The following is a 19,656-nucleotide window of genomic DNA, read 5'->3' as shown; positions in this document are numbered from 1 at the left end:
ATTAGCGTTGGGGCTGCATCACACAAAGTTGCAGTGAGGGACTATCACTCGATTGTGGACCTCATGTTTTGCATGCAGAGAGTTCCAGGTTTGGTATCTGTCATCTGCAGGCAGTACTTGGAAAGTCTCCTCTTGGAGACCTTGGAAATCTGCTGCCACTCACTGTAGACAATACTGAGCTACATAGACCAATGGTCTGAGGCAGCTTCCTCCATTTATGCATGCCAGGTGATTTTTTTGGGGGGGCGGAATTAATCATGGCAATATTATTTTGGCAACTGGCCAGAATGTGCTTGTGTGTGTGTGTGTGTGCACGCATGTGCTGATGGTGGCTTCTCATTTTGCTTTGTTTGCTCTTTAAGATACATTTTCCATAAATTTGGTATGATCCTGCCAGTGTGAAACAGTTTCAACAGAAAAAGGAGTGAGATTGCTTGCCCACATACGACAGAAAATAGGAGTGCATGTTCCTCTTTTGTTTCAACTCCCCAAAGTTAAGAGTTTCCTTAAATCACATTCTGGTGACTGAAGCTAATGTTCCTTTTGGGAGGGTACCAGACCATCATTAGGAGAAGCCACATTATGCTCTTTCAGTTACATTTTCAACTAAAATCTCTCCTGATTGTACTTACTCAAGTGTTGAACTCACTTCCTTTTTTTTAACCCTCACCTTGCATGGGTGGGTCTCTCTACACAGTATGCTTCCCAATAGTTAATTCAATTCTACAGTCCTCATTAAATGTTTACCATATTCTAGGCTCTCACTAATCCAGACCATCTGCTTGTAGGGATCAGTTTAAGGGCTATGTAAAAAGACATTTTTTGAAAAGGTTATCAGTGTAAACAAATCAATTAATACTGTAGGCAGATGATCTGGCAGTCGTGGCCTTTATTCCGTAAGCCGTGGGTTATAAACTTATCCCAGACTGCATTTAGTGACTTCAGATTGATTCTGAGAGTTGGCCCTGATTTTGGTGACTGAAGGTGATCTGGGATAATTTATATTGTAATCCTGTTCACTGTGTTATTTACACTTCTTGTCTGTTTAAGTCAGTAACAAGCCAGAGAAGCTGGTGATGCAGAAAAGATATTGATCACCAAGTAGCTGGCAATTAGACACAGAGTTTCATATTCTTGGTACTGATTAGTTGTACTTAACCGTAGGCTCATATAGTAACAAAACTGCAATAGCAGTGCTGGTGGTGAGATAGAGAGAAGCTACATTAATGCTCCCCACCCAAAAAACAAAACAAAGAAAACCCCAGCCTAATGGCGCTGCTGTGGAACTCAGAAGCTGTTTGAAATACTTATAAAACTTTTTAGCTAACTTGAATCATTTCATACTCCATGTATTCCTTAACAATTTGGAATCAGTTGTCCTCTGGTGTTATATCTCTCCCCACCCTTTCATTTTTTAAGAAAACATACCCCACCCCCAATTCCATTCCATCCTATATGTGCAAAGCAAACCCACTACAAAGTGCTGCACAGGTCAGTTGGACCTCAAAAACAGATTCTGTCCTTAGGGTTAAATTCTATCCCAAGCTGGATTTATCTTTACACAGAAGTTTTAAACGATTTCATAATGCAAATTTTCAAGAGTTGTTTCTAATTTGTCATAGATATTTTTGAGGTGGTGGAAATTTCTTGAGGTATCTTTTTGTAGGGGTAAATTAGACATTAGCTATTGGTATACATTGGACCCCTTCCATTATTTACTTTGATTTCAGTAACGCACCTGGCATTTTGGTGGTTTTCTGATTTGTTTTCTCCTGTTTTTTCTGAGAGCCTAGTTTTTCACCTATGCATCTCTCTTATTTTCTTTTGCAGGTCTTTCTTTACAGAGGAATTTACCGTATTTTTCACCCTATAGGACGCATCGTCCCATAAGGTGCACCTAGTTTTTTGGGGGGGAAATAAAGGGGAAAACATTATTTCCCCCCAGGCGCGCGGCTAGGGCGGAGGAAGCCCGAGCTTCCCCCGACCCCAGCCCCCAAACAGGCAGCTCTCTGCAAGCCGTGGGAGCCCAGCGCTGGATCCCGCTGCTTGCTGAGAGGTCCGCAAAGCCTGGATGCGCTGAGCTCAGCGCGCGCAGGCTTCAGCATGCAGGCAACTCTCCGCAAGCGGGGGGAGCCCAACGCCGGGCTCCCGCTGCTTGCGGAGAGGTCCGCGAAGCCTGGACGTGCTGAGCTCAGCGCGTGCAGGCTTCAGCGTGCAGGCAACTCTCCGCAAGCAGCAGGAGCCCAGCGATGGGCTCCCGCTGCTTACGGAGAGTGCGCGAAGCCTGGAGAGCGAGAGGGGTCGGTGCGCACCAACCCCTCTTGCTCTCCAGGCTTCAGCGAAAGCCTGCATTCGCCCCATAGGACGCACACACATTTCCCCTTCATTTTTGGAGGTGAAAAAGTGTGTCCTATAGGGCGAAAAATACGGTAAGTTAATGTTGTGAAGCCTAGTGCACCCCAATAGCTTTTGGGGGGTTTTGTTGCTTTTTGTGGAATGAGATTACAATTAAATCAAATTTGGCATTAAACTGGATGGCGGGGTAGGGGTGGTGATGGATTTCTTGAAGACCCCACTTGCAGAATCTGCAGTCAGCGCCTCCATGCAAACAGGTGTAATTGAAACATATGGACTAGTTACTTCTTTTCGTTTCTAATGACAACAGATTTCTTTAAGGATGGTAAATTGTGGTGATGAGAGCAATATATGATGTACTGGGGGGGGGGGTAGTTCCATGAGTCTCAGCTGGGAAGGGGATTGCAGTAGGGCTGCTAGTGAGAATATTGAACAGAAGCCATTGGATTTCAAAGCCATGTAGCTAATAAACACTTTTGATCATGAAATAAAGATAGGTTGTTTCTATTTGTGAAATGGATGAATCTGTTTATATATAGACAAACAAACAAAAAGAAAAAGAAACTCAGCATTTTGAAAATAATGCAGCACTGTTTCCAACTATTGTAGCAACTGTTCTAGCAAGTACTGGGGAAATATATCTAGAAGTGTAAATATTCAGCACGGGAATTTGTGTTCAGAATTAAGTTGCATTCTTACCCATTAAGCAGTGGATGACATCTGGCAAGTGAGCCACGTGTGGTGCCTGAAGCTATTATGTGACCCACGGGCTCTTATTAAAATCTGAAGAATTTCATTTTCAATTAAAATCATAAAGTAAGTTTCTAGGCCTCAGAGGTACAAAGATGTACATTTAAGATGTAGTGCCAAAATGCTAAACAGCTGGCATCAAAGAAGCAAATAAAAGATACCTGTTTATTGATTTTCAATTCTCATGGTTCCTTCATACATATATTTACATTTTCTAAAAGCCAAATAGGACCTTACATATTTTAAAGTAACAGTTTAAGACTTCATGAATAGCAGAGAAAGTAGAGCAGGAATATTTCTTTAAAATGTTAAAATAGAATGCCAAAACCAACTCAGGGCAGGTACTTTTGGTGAGATTTGGCCCATCTCAGGGGAGAAAAATTGTTCGTAGGTAAACGGTATATGCTGCATATGCACAAATATTGAGTTTCTATAAGCAAAAATAATATTTATAGTGAAAGAAGACATGAATGAGTTGTCTAAAGTGTGTGTGTGTGTGTGTGTGTGTGTGTGTGTGTTGAGTTCACCACAGGAGCTACTGTAAATACATGCTTGTCAATAAATGGCTTGTGGCCATTTGTCCTCCTTGGACTAAGTGTGCTTAGGACTCCAATCTTCTGATTTGGTTTCAGAATCTCTTTCAACTCAAGTAACTTAGAACATGCTGTGTGAAGCATAATGGTGAAGAACACATCTGAGGTACAGAGCCTTTTGGCTTAACGATGCTAATCAGAGGTTATCATTCAAGGTATCTTTCTTTCTTTCTTTTCTGGCAGGTCCTTGGCTGGATCCGGAATGGAGAATCAATGCTCAATGCCAGCCTTGTCAATGCAAGTTCACTGTCAGAAGCTGAGCAGCTCCAGAGAGAGCATGAGCAGTTCCAGCTGGCCATAGAGGTAACCATAATAGGCACGTTCGGATTTCCCTTTCCGCAAAGATGAGGCCACTTCCCTGGGCAGAAATTTAATGGTGATGAAAGTGCAAGGGGACAAAAACAAGATGCTATTTAACAGTGGGAGGTGACTACAATTGTAACAGATAATTTACTATCAGTAGCTAAGCTTTCCTGTTACTTGACAAAAATCACAATACATGAAGAAGCTGCTCATTTCCCACACCACCTTTGTAATTCCTTGCAAATGGTTCAGCAAAAATATAAACTAACCCCCCAAAAGGCAAATACGCATGGAAGTGAACTTAAAGACTGGAGCATTGGGTTTCTTTTAAGCCTTTACAAAACTTGAATAGCACCTCTATCTACCTCTGCATTGGGCATTTTTAGGTTTTGATAGGCAATACTACTGATAGAAACCTCTTATCCTCTTACAGGCTTGTTTTGTTGGTTGGAGAGGAATTAGGTTAAGGTTGCATTTATGCACATACACAGGCCTGTCAAAGCATCAGTCTGATTTGTTGCAGTAGAACAAAAGTTCAGAGGTTAAATAGGCACTGACTGGAATGAATATGTGAGGGCCAAAGAAGTATGCAGAGAGCATAAATTGTGTCATTATTTAGTTCAGCAACACTGAAGGTCCACAGGTTCCTCACCCTTGGCTTGAAGACTGGGACAGATAGTCAAAAGCAGGAGAGCAGTATGTACCCTGCTGTATTAGTGACTTGGAAACAATTGCCATTTATTTATTATGTTTATATCCTGCCTTTCTTTTAAGGAATTCAAGGCAGCATACATAGTTCTCCATGCTCCTCCATTTATCCTCATAGTAACCCTGTAATGTAGGCAAGGCCAAGAGATAGCTATTTCTCTGCATTAGGTAACCCTTGTTACTTAGGAGTTTGGAGTTTTCCACTCCAGCATTTGCTTATGGATGGAGTCAGAGGTACTAGAAGTGACTGTTCACTTTAGTGGTTGTAATAACATGGCACCATGGTGGTGGTGGTGGTTCTTTTTTAAATTCCCATCTGCAAAATGCAATGTCAAGTTAAAGCCTTCATGGGCTAGAATAGTCATCCTGGGTGGGTTTTTAAAAGTCTGTTTTTTCTCACATTAGTAGCAGTCACATATGCACACGAATAGCTCAACAGGGGTGGGTCCAAAGCGACTTTTATTGTCATATGTGAAAATATCGTAAATTAAAAACAAACCAACCAGGAAATTGTATTTTCATCTTCTTCTGATTAATCTGAAATAAATTAGCATTGTCTTGGTATATTACCATTGTTGACGTTCTTGGAACTTCCCATAACAGGAATAAATAAGTCACTTTTCTGTAGAGGTATTAATCATCTCTTAATGAGCATCTGACAAGACTTTACATTATCCTGCCATATTGGCAAACCCCAAAGGGAAGGGAAGCCTTTTATCATCCAGTGGAGGAGATTACCATTCAGCTGCATCTTGGCAGCCTTAACCAGGCACCTCTGTGGAGCAGAATACACATTTCCTGTTAGCACAGCTTTCCACACTTCAGAGATGCTTGTACTTGGTATTAACTAAGAGGCCCACAGTGAGACATAGGTTCTCACGCTGCCAATGGGAGAAAAGAATTTTGTTCAGAGATGGGAATACCAGATTAAATATTGATGGTCCTTAAAATCTCAGCATGTAACTAGTATCCAGAAAAGCATACAGTGAGGCAGGGAAGGTCTAACTGTTGATGGGGTTCCCATTGCAAATTCTTTGACATCTTTTTTTAAAAACAAGCATTCTCATTCTCATCTGGGCAGCCACCCCAACTAATGGTATCTGGGAATTTTCAGAATGTGTATGTATATATGGGGGGGGGTACCGCTTTTTATGCACTATGCAATTCAACATGGTGTTAGAAGAAACTCTTGAACTAATTTTCAAGTTTAGGGGTTTAAAAGGCTTGATGAATTGCAGTGAACAAAACCTGTATTGTGGCCATACTTCCTAAATTATCTTTCTTAAAATGGTCCTAATAGTGTTGTACGTTCCAGGGTTGTGAGGAGGGAAAATAACAAAGATTTTAAAGCAGTGATTGCATTAGAAGTGTAGTGGAAATTATTAATAATGCCGGTGTTACCTTTGTTTAAAAGCTGCCTTGAATATTTCATAGAAGAATGGGGTATAAATATTGATAATAAATCAGGAATAAAAATAAATATGCCCGTATGAATCTACAAAATGTTTACTGAAGAGAATCTGTTGGTTGTGGAAAACACTAAAAATGTTTCATTCTCTCGCATTTTCATTCTCACTCTTCACATCACCTCTTTTTACCATATGTCTGGCACATCTGTACAAATCTCTTTTTCCTCCCCTCATACACAGTCCCTCTTTCATGCCACTTCCTTGCAGAAGACGCACCAGAGTGCCCTCCAGGTGCAGCAGAAGGCGGAGGTATTGCTGCAGGCTGGGCACTACGATGCTGATGCCATAAGGGAATGCGCAGAAAAGGTGGCACTGCACTGGCAGCAACTAATGTTGAAGATGGAAGACAGGCTGAAGCTGGTTAATGCATCTGTCGCTTTTTATAAAACCTCAGAGCAGGTGAGCCTAATGATGTGCAGTGATACTTGTAACTATTTTAAAAAATCCCATAGTATTCATTGTCATAACATTTTATTTAGGGCAACTGTGACTTCAAATCTCTGAGCTAGCCACATCTTTATATTGCCCACATATTCATTGATGCTGTCTGAATCTTACGTAGCCCTAGATTGAGATTCATTAACTACAAATCCCAAGATTTGGGATTCCCTCCAAATCTCCAAAGTTTTGAGCCAAAACAAATTTTAAGCTTTTGGCTCGGCCTTCTCCACAATGGATGCATATTGTTGCTAATGTACTATATGAAAGTGCATTGACAGTGAGTGTGGTCAATATCAATTCAGACTGTACATGAATTTTCTGTATGAATAACTTAACTACCTGCAACCCAGGATTTTCCTGCATGGTTTGAGCACACTAACCTAAACAATTAAAATACATCTCAAGCCATTTCCAAGGCATCTGTCCTAAATTCAATGCCCTTGACTCACAAGTAGGAGAACTGGCTAGCTCAGCACCATAGCTGACAAATGCTGACTTGTTGCCCCATTGTCAGCTGGGCAGACAAAGAGACCATTTCATGAGAACAGGTGAGTCTCAAACCTACAAATCAATATATTATTTTTCTTCTGTAGTTTTAGCACGACTTGGAATCCTAAAGTTCTGCATCATTAAAAATCCACATTAGGAAATAGGCTTCATCAGCTACAGGGTCTGCAAATTAGGTTGGAATTTTCTCTTTAAAAGGTCAATTAATATTTCCCAAACTAATATGTTCTGAGTTAGGAAGCCCATATAACATTTGTCTGTGAATCTCTCCTTTTCTTGTCTTCTGTTAGCTTTCTAGGTTAATGGACTTGTAGTAGTTTTTCTATGTTTCTGGATGTAGCTTTTATAGCTGAAGTACTGTGTCCTTATGCCTCAGGTTTGCAGTGTGCTAGAGAGTTTGGAACAGGAATATCGAAGAGATGAAGACTGGTGTGGAGGTCGGGATAAGCTTGGACCAGCATCTGAAATAGACCATGTCATCCCCTTAATCAGCAAACATCTGGAACAAAAAGAAGCCTTTCTCAAGGTCTGTTGTAGCCTTCCTCTTTTCTGTAGTTGTTTTTATTTTTTGGTAACTGAAAATAGGTGTGGTGGAAACCTGTCAGCAGAGCATGCAGATGATGTTCTGTGCACTGTCATTTCCATATAGAACATACCTGAATATAATTTTATGGGAATCATAAGAACAACACAGTTTTTGCATGCAGTCATACTGTAGATTATCTCTAAATGTTTTATGACTGGACAACTTGCACAATCTTTCTCCAGAATAGAGATTTCCCAATTCCTTCCCCCCCCCCCCCATCCTCATTTTGACAGTCAGCTCCAACACTACAAAAATGGATATTCTGCCCATACAAGTGGCTGCTTCCACAGGCAGTGTAATGTGGGACCAATCAGCTTGCTCCTTCCCTTTCATGGCCTGAAAGAATTACAACTTGTGATATTTTTTTTTCAATTCATGGAAGGGAACAGAAGAGCTTATATTAATCTGCTGTGCTAATGTTACATCCTTCACATGAATAGCCTGCTCATGTGGACAGTGCCTTGTGCATTGGATTCCAGTGCCTCATTTGAGCCAACTCTTTAGTGTTGCAAAAGGCCAGGTACAATTAGCAGATGGAGAGACAAGGGTTCGTAATGTTTCATTGCTCTTTGGCATTAAAAGGAGTAGAGGCCTACTAACCAAGCATGAGAGATCGTGGCTTTGAGCAGATATCAGTAGTTGGTTTTGTTTCTGGGTAGATGTGTGTTTGGTTGCATAATTTCTGAAGAATGTGTGTAAGAGTTGGGGTGATTAAACTGCCAGCGAGGACAGGAACAACTGTTTTCTTCTGCTCTTGAGCTTCTAAGCAGCGTTCACATTGAAAGGGTAAAGAACTCAAGGTGCATCTTTTGTTCCTGTCCTTATTGTTTCCCTTTCTCCCAGATCTCATTTATCTGGCTCAGAGTAGCTGCAGTAGGAGGAAAAGTTCAAAGCTCAGTAGTCAAGCACATGATTTACATGTTGACAGTAGTATGATTCAATTCCAGGAACTGCTAGTTAAAAGGAATTCAGGCTGGAAAAGATCACTACCTTTTGACTTATGAAAACTGATGCCAGGCAGGGTTGACCAGGGGAACAGACAATGTGGTACCGTCCAGATGTTGCTGAATTAGAACTCACACCATCTCTGATCACTGGCCATCCTGGCTGGGGCTGTTGGGAGTGTCCACTGTCATCTGGAAGACACTGCATTGGCTGTCTCTGGGATACATGGTACTGTGGTATATTAACAATATTAACATGTTCTGACTAGGATATGGCAAGGATAAGGACAGGTTCCTGACCGTTGTATATTCTGTTGCAGGAATGCAATGGCAAGAAGTGACTGGCCTTTCTTCCATGTATCCCTAGATCCTCACCTCAGCAAGCCATAGCTTGTATATAAATGTTAAATAATTCTTAACACCTTTGCTTTTCAAAGTTGCATACAGATAATGTAATGGCATGTTTTTGAAAGACTGCATTCCAGAATAAATCAACTGTCACCTTCTGGAATAAAGATCAAGATGTACAATCTCCCACTAGCAGTGTTATGCTTTTGCTTTTCTACTGGAATCTGCCAATTTTTCCCCACATAGTATTTTCTCTCATCTCATACCCATTCCCAAGATGATGGATGTGTGTGACTGCAGTCTGAGTTTCTCAGTGTTTTCTCATGCACGTCAACATCCTTCGGAGGTCAAATGAGAAAAGAAGCTCATGTCACAGTTCAGTGGTTCCTCTGTGTTTTATTCTTCTGATTCACTTGTCAAAAGGGTAACTGTTGTGCTTGGGGGTGGGGGGTGTTGTTTACTGCCCACAGGCCTGCACACTAGCACGAAGGAATGCAGAAGTGTTTCTCAAGTACATTCACCGAAACAACGTCAGCATGCCAGGGGGAGTGAGCCATACAAGGGGACCTGAGCAACAAGTCAAAGGTCAGTGTGTTTGTTTGCGAGATGCATTAATGGAATGGCAGCTTGGCTTTAGAAATATACCACACACCCATGGATGACCCTTGTGTTCACTACTGATGCTTCCTTAAGGTAAAGGTAAAGGTACCCCTGCCCTTGCGGGCCAGTCTTGACAGACTCTAGGGTTGTGCGCCCATCTCACTCAAAGAGGCCGGGGGCCAGCGCTGTCCGAAGACACTTCCGGGTCACGTGGCCAGCGTGACATCGTTGCTCTGGCAAGCCAGAGCCGCACACAGAAACGCTGTTTACCTTCCCGCTAGTAAGCGGTCCCTATTTATCTACTTGCCCCCGGGGGTGCTTTCGAACCGCTAGGTTGGCAGGCGCTGGGACCGAACAACGGGAGCGCACCCCGCCGCGGGGATTCGAACCGCCGACCTTTCGATCGGCAAGCCCTAGGCGCTGAGGCTTTAACCCACAGCGCCACCCGCGTCCCTTACACCTTACACCGGATTAAATTTGCCACATAATAATTACAGGTGCATCTTTTCTGCTGGACAGAATAAGATTAGAATACAAGCAGATGGTATGAAAATGGCAGTGTCTTTTTCATTTCTGTGCCGGCTCAGAAATCTTAGGATGGATCTAGTGAAGTGTTTTGCATATAAATTTACCAGTGTGCCATCATCTGTCATTAGAACAATAGAAATTCCATGAAATCTATAGGCAATACTTCTCATATTAGTATGTTTAGAGTATTTTTTAAAGTAGTAGTCATTCAGATCCTTTCTCTATTACCCCTATCACGTGCTTTTTTCATATCAATCCATACTTTAAACCTCCACTTCAAAATGTGTCAGGGTGTGGGTACTAAAATCATAGCAGGGTCAAGTTTCTTTAAGCTATCTCATTTTACTACTCATGATCTAAGTGACGCCCTGGTAGTCATTAGATTTTTTTTAAAAAAAGCAAAAGAGGTAAGAGAAGAGCAGTGATGGATTTGTAGGAAGGGGAAGGTTACTGTGCATATACATATTCCTTCTTATTTCCAGACTGCCTACAGGTGTAAAAGAGAAACCATCCCATCTGATCCAGAGCTTAGTTATGGAATCTGAAAGCAATTAATTACTAATCTAATTTGGGGCGGTGGGGAGCGGGAGAGAAAGACTGAAAATGTGGGCAGTTTAGCTACAAAGAGCTGCAGTAAATAGTATTTCCTTCTGTTGAAAGGACTATCCCTTAACAGTGAGCAGAAACAGTGAGCAGGAAACAGTGGGCAGAAAGTATCTGTCTCATACTACATTCAAGGACAGAACCAGTTATTATACTGGGTTGGTTTGTTTGTTGGCATTTGGAGCTATTGCAGAATATTAATCAGGCTTCCATACCAAGACAAGACAAGCCAAAATTGAAATTCACAACGTGGTCACTTTTCTCAGAGTTCAATGTCTGCTTCTCTTTCTTAGCTATTTAGCTACAGTGACCAATAGAATGACCTTCTTATGCTTGCCTCTTTCATATGTTCAAATGAACATGGGCTGCTGTGGTGAAGATACATTCTTGGAGGAGTCTGGGGTGATGCATCCCCTGCTTTCTTTTGTAGCTGTAATCCACCAGTTGCTAATCTGTTCCTTGATTCTGTGAGGAGCTGATAAAAATGAACTAAAGTAAATCTGCAGAACTAAGCCATTTTTCATCTCTGATTGGATTACTTTTAGAGCTGTAGAAAAGAACAGATCAATGACAGTGGAGGGCAATAATAATTATGTAGTTTGATGCTGAGTGCGCCATACAGTTGCTATCACTAAAGGGGTTGAAAATGCTGCTGCCTAACATAAAATCTGTACTTTAAAAATATATATTTCTTTAGTTAATATTGCTCAAGAACTCAAAAAAAAGAGTCTGCACTCGTATACATGAGTATCTTTTTTTAAAAAAAAATGCATACACAATTAAGCTGGGTTCTTAAGATACAGTTTTAGGGAGAAGGCTTACTAAAATATATGGAACTGTTTATACATGTTAAGCAATACATAAACTTTAGGCAGCCTCTCACATTGTCATTTTAAGACATAAGATCTTTCCTATGAGGAGGCAAGCAAGGAGAGTAGGCTACTTTACGCAGTGGATATAGGTCCTCTTATTATTTTTATAAATATATTTCTATACCACTGTATCATAAAAATATAGCACAGCAGTTTACAACAATATAAAAATATAAAACCAACCAATAACATCATAAAAGTAAAAATACTAGCACATTTACAAAACTAAGCAGGGTCCAGTATGGTTTCAAATGGGGACTGCAAGTTGAGATTCCTGTATTGCATAAGGTTGGACTAAATAACCCTAGGGTACCTTCCAACTCTTATGATTCTGTGATTCAGGATTAAAACAAAAAACCAATATCAATAGACCATTGTAGGGGATATACACTTAGTTGCCTTAATTAGTAAGCTTGGCTGTGACAGACAGAAAAAGGTGGGACATTCTCTTTCACTCACCCCATAGAATTTTATTTAACTGAAGCTTGCACAGAAGAATCTGTTGGTAATCCCCCCTATTAATTAGTGAACCAGGATATGAGTTGAATTTGCCCCCTGAGCCACCAAAATGTCCCAGACTGGTCCTTGCTTGTACCTCAAAAGAATCATGTTGGAATGTTTAATTTGTGAGTCTAGAGACAGCTCAAGGATATGTACCACAAGAACCTCTTGCAGCCCACCTTTCAGAGTTTTAGTTCTAAGAAATCAATAATGTGAGCTGAGCATTATGAAAAATTCATAGGACTGATTTTAGGGGAGGCTTTGGTGACCTAAAATTGTAATACCATTGAACAAAGAATAAAGATGCCTCTCTGGAATAGAACTGTATGGCAGAATTGTCAAATACCTTTTGTTTTAGTATAGTATGTCCACCCCAGGCCTAAGACTTCACTGACTGTGCTCCAAATAAATGTTGTATAAGTGAGCAGGTGAGTGTGGGAAGTACAAGGTAGACATTTGTGAGTCTGGCCACTATTGGTGCCAAGGCATGGTGCTTGTTCCTTCTGCATTTCCGAGGATACATTTAATTAATGACTGGGTATCGAAACTGTTGTCATCTGCATGACTTGAATTGTTCCCCCACTCCCGTTGCTTGGGCTTTGAACAGTGTGGTCTGAAGTGCTCTGAACTGTATCTGTATCTATGTGTTGGGAATATAATATTTTTTCTGTTGATTTTTGTCCACACACCCTTAGTGAGCCCCTTGTGTTAAGGACTGCCCACTCTCTGCTATTTTGTTTTTTTTCAGTTGACTCTGAAGTGCTTCATACTAGGGAGCTTATATCACTGTGATGGAGTAGCAAGTTGAATTTGCATTGATTTGCGTCTGCATGTACTCACTGAGCCACTAAGGGTAACGACCATCCTCCTTTTCTCCGCAGCCATTCTGAGTGAGCTGCTGCAGAGAGAGAACAGAGTTCTTCACTTCTGGACCTTGAAGAAACGGCGATTAGATCAGTGCCAGCAGTATGTGGTCTTTGAGCGTAGTGCTAAGCAGGTAGCTTAATAAAACTCTGCTTTCCCCTCTTGTTCTGTTGTTACGGCTGACAGGTAATAAGGGACTGTGTAATAGATTAGTTGTGGGAAGGGTTGTATCTCGGGGACTGCAGACTTTGCATTATGAGACCCCATGTTCAATCCTATGCATCAATCAAGATTGGAAAACTTTTTGTTATGAGATGCCATGTTCAATCCTTTGCATCAGCCAACACTGGTAATGACCCTGGAGAGTTAGTTTCAAACCTGACACTAGTTGAAACTGACAGTGTGAGCTGGATAGGCCATTGGCCTGAATAAGGCTGCCAGACTGCAAACCAGAAATAAACATTTTGCCTTGTACATGCTGAATGCTGTGGGAGAAATTGTTAACTGCTCCCACCTGTTTCTTTCCTGGGTCTCCTAGCAGTTGGTCTCAGACCTCATCTGTTGGTAGGGCAAAACAGAAGTTCTCCTTGTTTCAGTAGATGGAGAAGAAGGGTGAGCCTATATTTGGGGTGGTGGTGGGGAAGTGGATGTGACGAGAAGCCTAACATTGGCAACCTCTCACACTGCGTCTGCACTGCAGTGATCTCTGGTCCGAAGTCTTGCAAGACTACTACAGTCAAGATCAAGCAAGGAGTCTCATAGCACCTTAAAGACTAACAAATTTATTACCTCTTCAGCTATTGTGAGCTCAAGTCTGCTTTGCCAGATGCAAGGAAAAATATATCGTGTGTAAGTGTCTGTGATCACATAAAATTCAAGGCAGTGGACAATCAGTCCCTACTGTGCTACATTTTGCTTGCTTGTTTACCGTGTAAAGCGTTGTTAGACTTGAATTTGAGGCCTGCCTGTCAGGCTTCTTCTTTTCTGAGGGCTAGTGGTGCTCTTCAACTGCAATAGAACTTGAATAATTAATTTTGAAATATGCCAATGAGAACTGGTTGCATGGGTGAAAACTAGTCACCTTGTTTTTGTTCATTTGGTCCCCCACCCTCCCATTTGTAGGCCTTAGACTGGATTCAGGAAACAGGAGAGTATTATCTTTCTACTCACAACTCTACGGGGGAATCAGCAGAAGAAACTCAGGAACTTCTGAAAGAATATGGAGAATTCAAAGTACCTGCCAAGGTAAAACCTACTATTGATTTTATAATTTCATGAGCTTCCTTTGGTAGTTTCAGTTAAGGAAATGTAGTAAATGTATACAACTCACAGGATTTAGTCTCAGTTACACTATTACTTATCTACATGCATCATTTATTACTAAATAAATGTATAACATGATATATTTAATAGCTCTGAATGTTATAAATGCCCCCCCCCCCAATTTTGAACTCTATGGCTGAGATCCAAAAAAAATACTAATAATGCAATCTTATGTGTGTCGAGTCCCATTGAGTGTATATAGGATTGCAGACTGAGGCTCATAGAAGGGGCCTGTTTTCCTTTGGAAGCTCACTCCATGCATTATCACAAACGTCTTTTAAAACTCACTTCAAATCCAAAAGGAGTTTGTGATGTGGCATGGAGAAGAATTTCTTGAGGAAAACAACTCTAAAGCCCCCTTTTGCTAACAGAGCTAGTTTCAGAGTTCTCTTGTATACTGACCAATGATATTAATTATTTCTAAAGAACTACCAAACTTCAGAATGACCTCAGAATATTCTGCCCTTGTTTTCTAAATTCCAATATCTGCCTGTTTGGGGCCATCAAGCTCTGCAGTCTCCCTGCTATCCACATCCCCATGCTCATCTCTTCCTGACACGTTCCATTCCTGTCTGCCGCAGTGTCCATTTGAAGAGAAATTCTGACCAAGCAGGTCAAAATTAACACCCATAAGCAGAAAGGTGCTATTACTCTCTGCTCACATTGCCACTTTCGAAAGATTGCTTCAGAACCAAACAATTCTGCTAAGTATTGCAACCTGTAACAACTAAGTTCCATTGAGTAGTAGTGAGTGGCAGTGGGAAATTCAGAACCATTTTAGATAATAAATGAAAAGATTGCACTCCACCTACACTATGTCTCCAAAGATCTCAGGAACATTTTGTGTTAGTGATGCTTGTGAAGAATATGAGGTCCATATGGTTATTATGTGAATGAAAATTGAACAAAATGTCCATGGAAGATATGATAACCAAGGAAAACTCTTTTGGGCAGCAAACCAAGGAGAAAGTGAAGCTTCTCATTCAGCTGGCTGATAGCTTTGTAGAGAAAGGGCATACTCATGCCACTGAAATTAGGAAATGGGTTACCACCGTCGACAAACGCTATCGGGACTTTTCACTGAGGATGGGGAAATACCGCTACTCTTTGGAAAAAGCTCTTGGAATCAATACAGAGGTACTGTAAGTCACATGTTTTGCTGACATACTTTAAACAAATGAAAAAACCTAAGAGGAATTAGAACTGTCTTATGTGAAAATGCTTTCATGCATTACATAGCCAGCCTCACCTTGCAGTGGCATAACACAGAGCACACTAGGTGTGGATTTTGTGACACAAATTTGTTCCTTTGTGACACAAAGGCTAGACAAGATGACAGGGGAATGATTGGTTGGGTGCCCAGGAAGTTGCTATAAGGAGTAATCAAGTAGACTTCCAGGTATAAATTCATGTAGATGATGATCAGTCAACATAAGACAAAATGGTAATTCATTCAAAATAGGGCAAATCAATGATTAATCTGTAATTAATTCCTAGCTGGCGCTACTTGTGAAAAGCTGCAGAATTTACAGGGCTGCACATGGCCTGTTACATAGTTTTTCATGTTGATGGCACTGGCCTTGTGTATGTACATGTTTGACTTGAGTCCCACAGAGCTAAATGGATGGTATTCTGGGTAAATCTACTGTTTTGCAGCCCATTCTGTTACAGCCAGCAGGACATGTGAAGAGCGGATTTAGGTTACCATGTATAAGCCAGGGCAATGTTAACTTTTAATTATTGCCTCAAAAATTCACTTCAAAACCATTCAAGTGAGAAAGAGGGATTGGATCCTAATTTCCATATGTGAGTTCCTCTGACAGTCACCTTCACCTTCTTGCTATGGCCATTTTGGCTCCTAAAAATCTGCTCCTGAAGATTGGGAGGCCTTCTGGAATAGGATGGGATGCTGTGAAGCTGTGAAGCAGCAGAAAGGGGGGATTGGCAAAATTGGGCACTTACCTAGTGCAAGCAAAAGTGTGCTTCTACTCACTCAGGGGTCAAGGCCAATGTTTTTATTCAGATCTGGTTCATCTGAATGAAGAATGCAATAAAGATGTACCAAATAAATATCATTTATGAAATTTGAGCAAATGCTGTCATTTGGGGAAAGTAGAGTACAAGCCTCAGAGGCAATATTGCGGAGCAGACAAAATGTGTCTGCTTGCTGCCACCACTGATGTGTCCCAGGATTCCCATGAGGAAAGCCATCCCCTTCCTGAAGTCAAATGGGAGGAAGGGTTACTGATGAAGCCTAGCAAATTGGTTGGGGAAAAGGACTGAAACTCTCCTACCACCTGCCAAATATGTGATGCATTTAGCCAGACATTAGTAGGTCTGTATGTGCAGTTGTTTGTTTGATTTCTTTTTCTTTTCTTTTCTTTCAGCCCTATAGCCTTTTCTTTCACTTTGTAGATATGCTTACTTTTACAAAACATAAAAATGTGTTTTAAATCCAAGACACTACTCTTTTTCAGGATAACAAGGACTTGGAATTAGACATCATTCCAGCAAGTCTGTCAGATCGCGAAGTGAAGCTGCGTGATGCCAATCACGAAGCTAATGAAGAAAAAAGGAAGTCAGCCAGAAAGAAAGAGTAAGTGGTGGGAGATGGGCACCTCACAAAACATAGCACATGAATGACAAACAGCAGCAGTTCCATGTGAACAATTCACCAAGCCCACCTATTTGTGAGGCAGGTGAGATATCCTTGCAGGGATGTTATGCAAACAAAAGACCAGAGTTTGGAGAGAAGCAAGATATGTGGGATAAGTCCATGCCTGATAAATTAAAAACGTAATTGTTTTTTCTCTCTATGTGTGTGTAACTAAATGCTAATTTATTCTTATTTATCAAGATAGAAACTCATATTTATATAACTGTCAGGGAACTGCCATCGGCTCAGGAGCAAGAGGGGAAAAGGCGGATGGATTACAGAGAGTCCCCAAAGATTGTGGGAAGCAGCACTTCCTCAGCGGAGGAAAGAAACCACGCCTCTAGTGGGGAAGGGATGCAGGGCTCGGAGGATGCAAGGCGGTGCCAGGACACCTTGCCTGAGCAAAGCGGGGAGGAGGGCGGTCCCCTGTTACCCAAGCCTTCCTTGCGCAGTAAGCTTTCACACAGAGAGGGGAGGCGCAGACTGGGGGTCAAGAAACTACTCTGCTGGAGAAGATATAAGGACTGCCCACTCTCAGATTCTGCCAGTGAATGAGCAAGACATGGAATAGAGGCTCTCTGCATTCTAAAGGTTTTTACCACCAATAAGAAAGCTTTAGAACAGACTATTGTGGCATATTGCCTGATTGCTCTCGAGCAACCAACCGATACCTCTAACAATACCCACAACATAATTAACAACATTCATACTTGATTCTAGAAATTTATTGAATTATGCAAGTATTATGCAAATTACATAAAAATGCAGAGATGGTTACAATACATAAATCTTCAAACATGATGTGATACATTCTAAATGTATTTCCATAATCAGGGAGAAAATACAAATATGCTAGAGACTAAGAACTAATGTAAACTGATGGGAAGGGAGAAATGGCTTGAGGAATTACATTTTATTTACTTATTAACACTTGCCATACTTTTACGTGTATAAGACTAGGTTTTTTTACTTTAAAATAAGGTTAAAAATCTGGGGGCATCTTATACACGGATACTGCATATGCCCATTTTCTAAATTTGGGGTCCCCCAAAGTAGGCGGCGTCTTAGACATAGGGGTGTCTTATACAAGGAAACATAAAGTATATCTCACTTTTCCTCCAAAGAGCTCAAGACAGTATACACAATTTCCTTTCCCCAATTTTATCTCTGCAGCAATTCTGTGAGATAACTTAAACTGAGATAGTGTCTGGCGCAATCCAAATGTCACCCAGTGTGCTTTGTGGCTTAGCGTGGATTTGACTGGATATCACCAGTCCCAGGCTGATTACTACATCATAGAGGAGATACTTAAGTTCTCTTTTCGTACATTACAAAAAACTGGAGAAAGCAGAATAGTGTCCACATTTGCTTATTGCATGCATGTAGCAGTCCCTACACTTCCAGTTTGTAATCCCTCCATCCCTTAACATGAATGCTTTTCTAAATGATAGAATTGTTGAGTTGGAAGGGACCACAAAGGTCATCTAGTCCAACCCCCTGCAATCCAGGAATCTTTTGTCCAACGTAGGGCTTGAACCCATGATCTTGAAATGTTATAATACGTGATGAGATGGTCACATAAACAATATTTTAATCTTTCATTTACAAAGTATAATTTAGGCAGCCCATAACGACTACAATATTCTGTACACTTACTTTCAGCAAATATCCATAGCATTGGTCTACGTAACACTGAAAGTATTTTTCTTTCTTTCTTACGAAGAATATAACAAAGAGAGAGTTTGTGTTTAATATACAGATTTACTCCCATGCATTTCTGCTCCTAGATTCATCATGGCTGAACTGCTTCAGACTGAGAAGGCCTATGTCAGGGATTTACATGAATGTTTAGAGGTATGTTTATAACTGTTTCTGATGGCTGGTGGTCATAATAACTACCACCATGATGTGGTGTTGTGGTCTTCAGTTACAGCAGGGTTTTCAAGGATTATAGACTTGCCTGGATGTAATAGTAGATGAGACCTGTGTGGAGGTTTGCTGTACTGTGCAGGCTGGTTCATGATGTTTGTGTTTCAACAATCTGAAAATGCAAAAGCCTTCGATATTTTCTACAGGTAGAATGGAAGGTGGGTGCAATGTATGTGTTCAGAACTGATATATTACTCTTGCTGTAGACATGCAACACCATAAGTAATAGACAGCTTTTAATGTTGTATTTTTAAATTGTTTGTGTTGAAGCGTGGGTAAGAAATGTAATTATTATTATTAATTAGTGTCTGAAGACAAAAAGCTAACATTCAGTTTGGACCTAGAAAAAGGTTCTGTATGCATAGCAAAAAAGAAAGAAAGAAAAGGTTATGGTAACTGAACCTTTGAACTAACTGAAGGTGTGCCTGAACATAAAGCATCTATTTTTGAATTTGTTGAGATATTTCTTATCACTGAAACATCCACATTCATTGTTTTGGTTTATTAGTTGTGTTGGTTTTTATTATTACCTTTTAGCTTAGAACTCCATGTTTTCTGAGATATTCTGGGCCTTTGGCAAGAAAACTGGAAGATCTTTTCTTTTGTTGAGCATTTCTCTGTGTTTAAGAACTGCTGTTGTCTTCTAGACCTATCTTTGGGAAATGACAAGTGGCGTAGAGGAGATACCCCCAGGGATTCTTAACAAAGAGCACATAATTTTTGGCAACATCCAGGAGATCTATGACTTTCATAATAAGTACGTATTCTTCAACACT

General features: G+C 40.8%; 1 protein-coding gene and 1 long non-coding RNA gene across 21 annotated transcripts in view; one reads left to right on the top strand and one right to left on the bottom strand.

Annotated features, from left to right (window-relative positions):
• The window catches only part of KALRN (kalirin RhoGEF kinase), a 492,139-nt gene that overhangs the window by 339,914 nt on the left and 132,569 nt on the right, over positions 1-19,656 (top strand). For 18 of the 20 annotated variants that reach the window (XM_083404303.1, XM_083404302.1, XM_083404294.1 and 15 more), the window contains 10 exons: positions 3,882-4,001; positions 6,359-6,577; positions 7,503-7,652; positions 9,475-9,589; positions 12,990-13,105; positions 14,095-14,217; positions 15,250-15,432; positions 16,773-16,891; positions 18,739-18,805; positions 19,528-19,637. In XM_083404303.1, coding sequence (XP_083260429.1) covers positions 3,882-4,001; positions 6,359-6,577; positions 7,503-7,652; positions 9,475-9,589; positions 12,990-13,105; positions 14,095-14,217; positions 15,250-15,432; positions 16,773-16,891; positions 18,739-18,805; positions 19,528-19,637 — 1,322 coding nt within the window. The remainder of the gene's footprint in view (positions 1-3,881; positions 4,002-6,358; positions 6,578-7,502; positions 7,653-9,474; positions 9,590-12,989; positions 13,106-14,094; positions 14,218-15,249; positions 15,433-16,772; positions 16,892-18,738; positions 18,806-19,527; positions 19,638-19,656) is intronic. The other 2 variants (XM_083404304.1, XM_083404309.1) reach the window with 1 other exon arrangement.
• LOC310665491 lies at positions 10,989-13,037 on the bottom strand. The gene is made up of 2 exons (XR_014505499.1): positions 12,949-13,037; positions 10,989-11,210 (listed from the first exon to the last, which is right to left on the bottom strand). It is a non-coding gene; the product is annotated as an uncharacterized lncRNA (long non-coding RNA).

Source organism: Podarcis tiliguerta, assembly GCF_965153285.1.
Source record: "Podarcis tiliguerta genome assembly, chromosome: 1".
Lineage (NCBI taxonomy): Eukaryota > Metazoa > Chordata > Lepidosauria > Squamata > Lacertidae > Podarcis > Podarcis tiliguerta.
The sequence above is the reverse complement of the archived record's forward strand: the minus strand, read 5'-3'. Positions and strand labels throughout refer to the sequence as shown.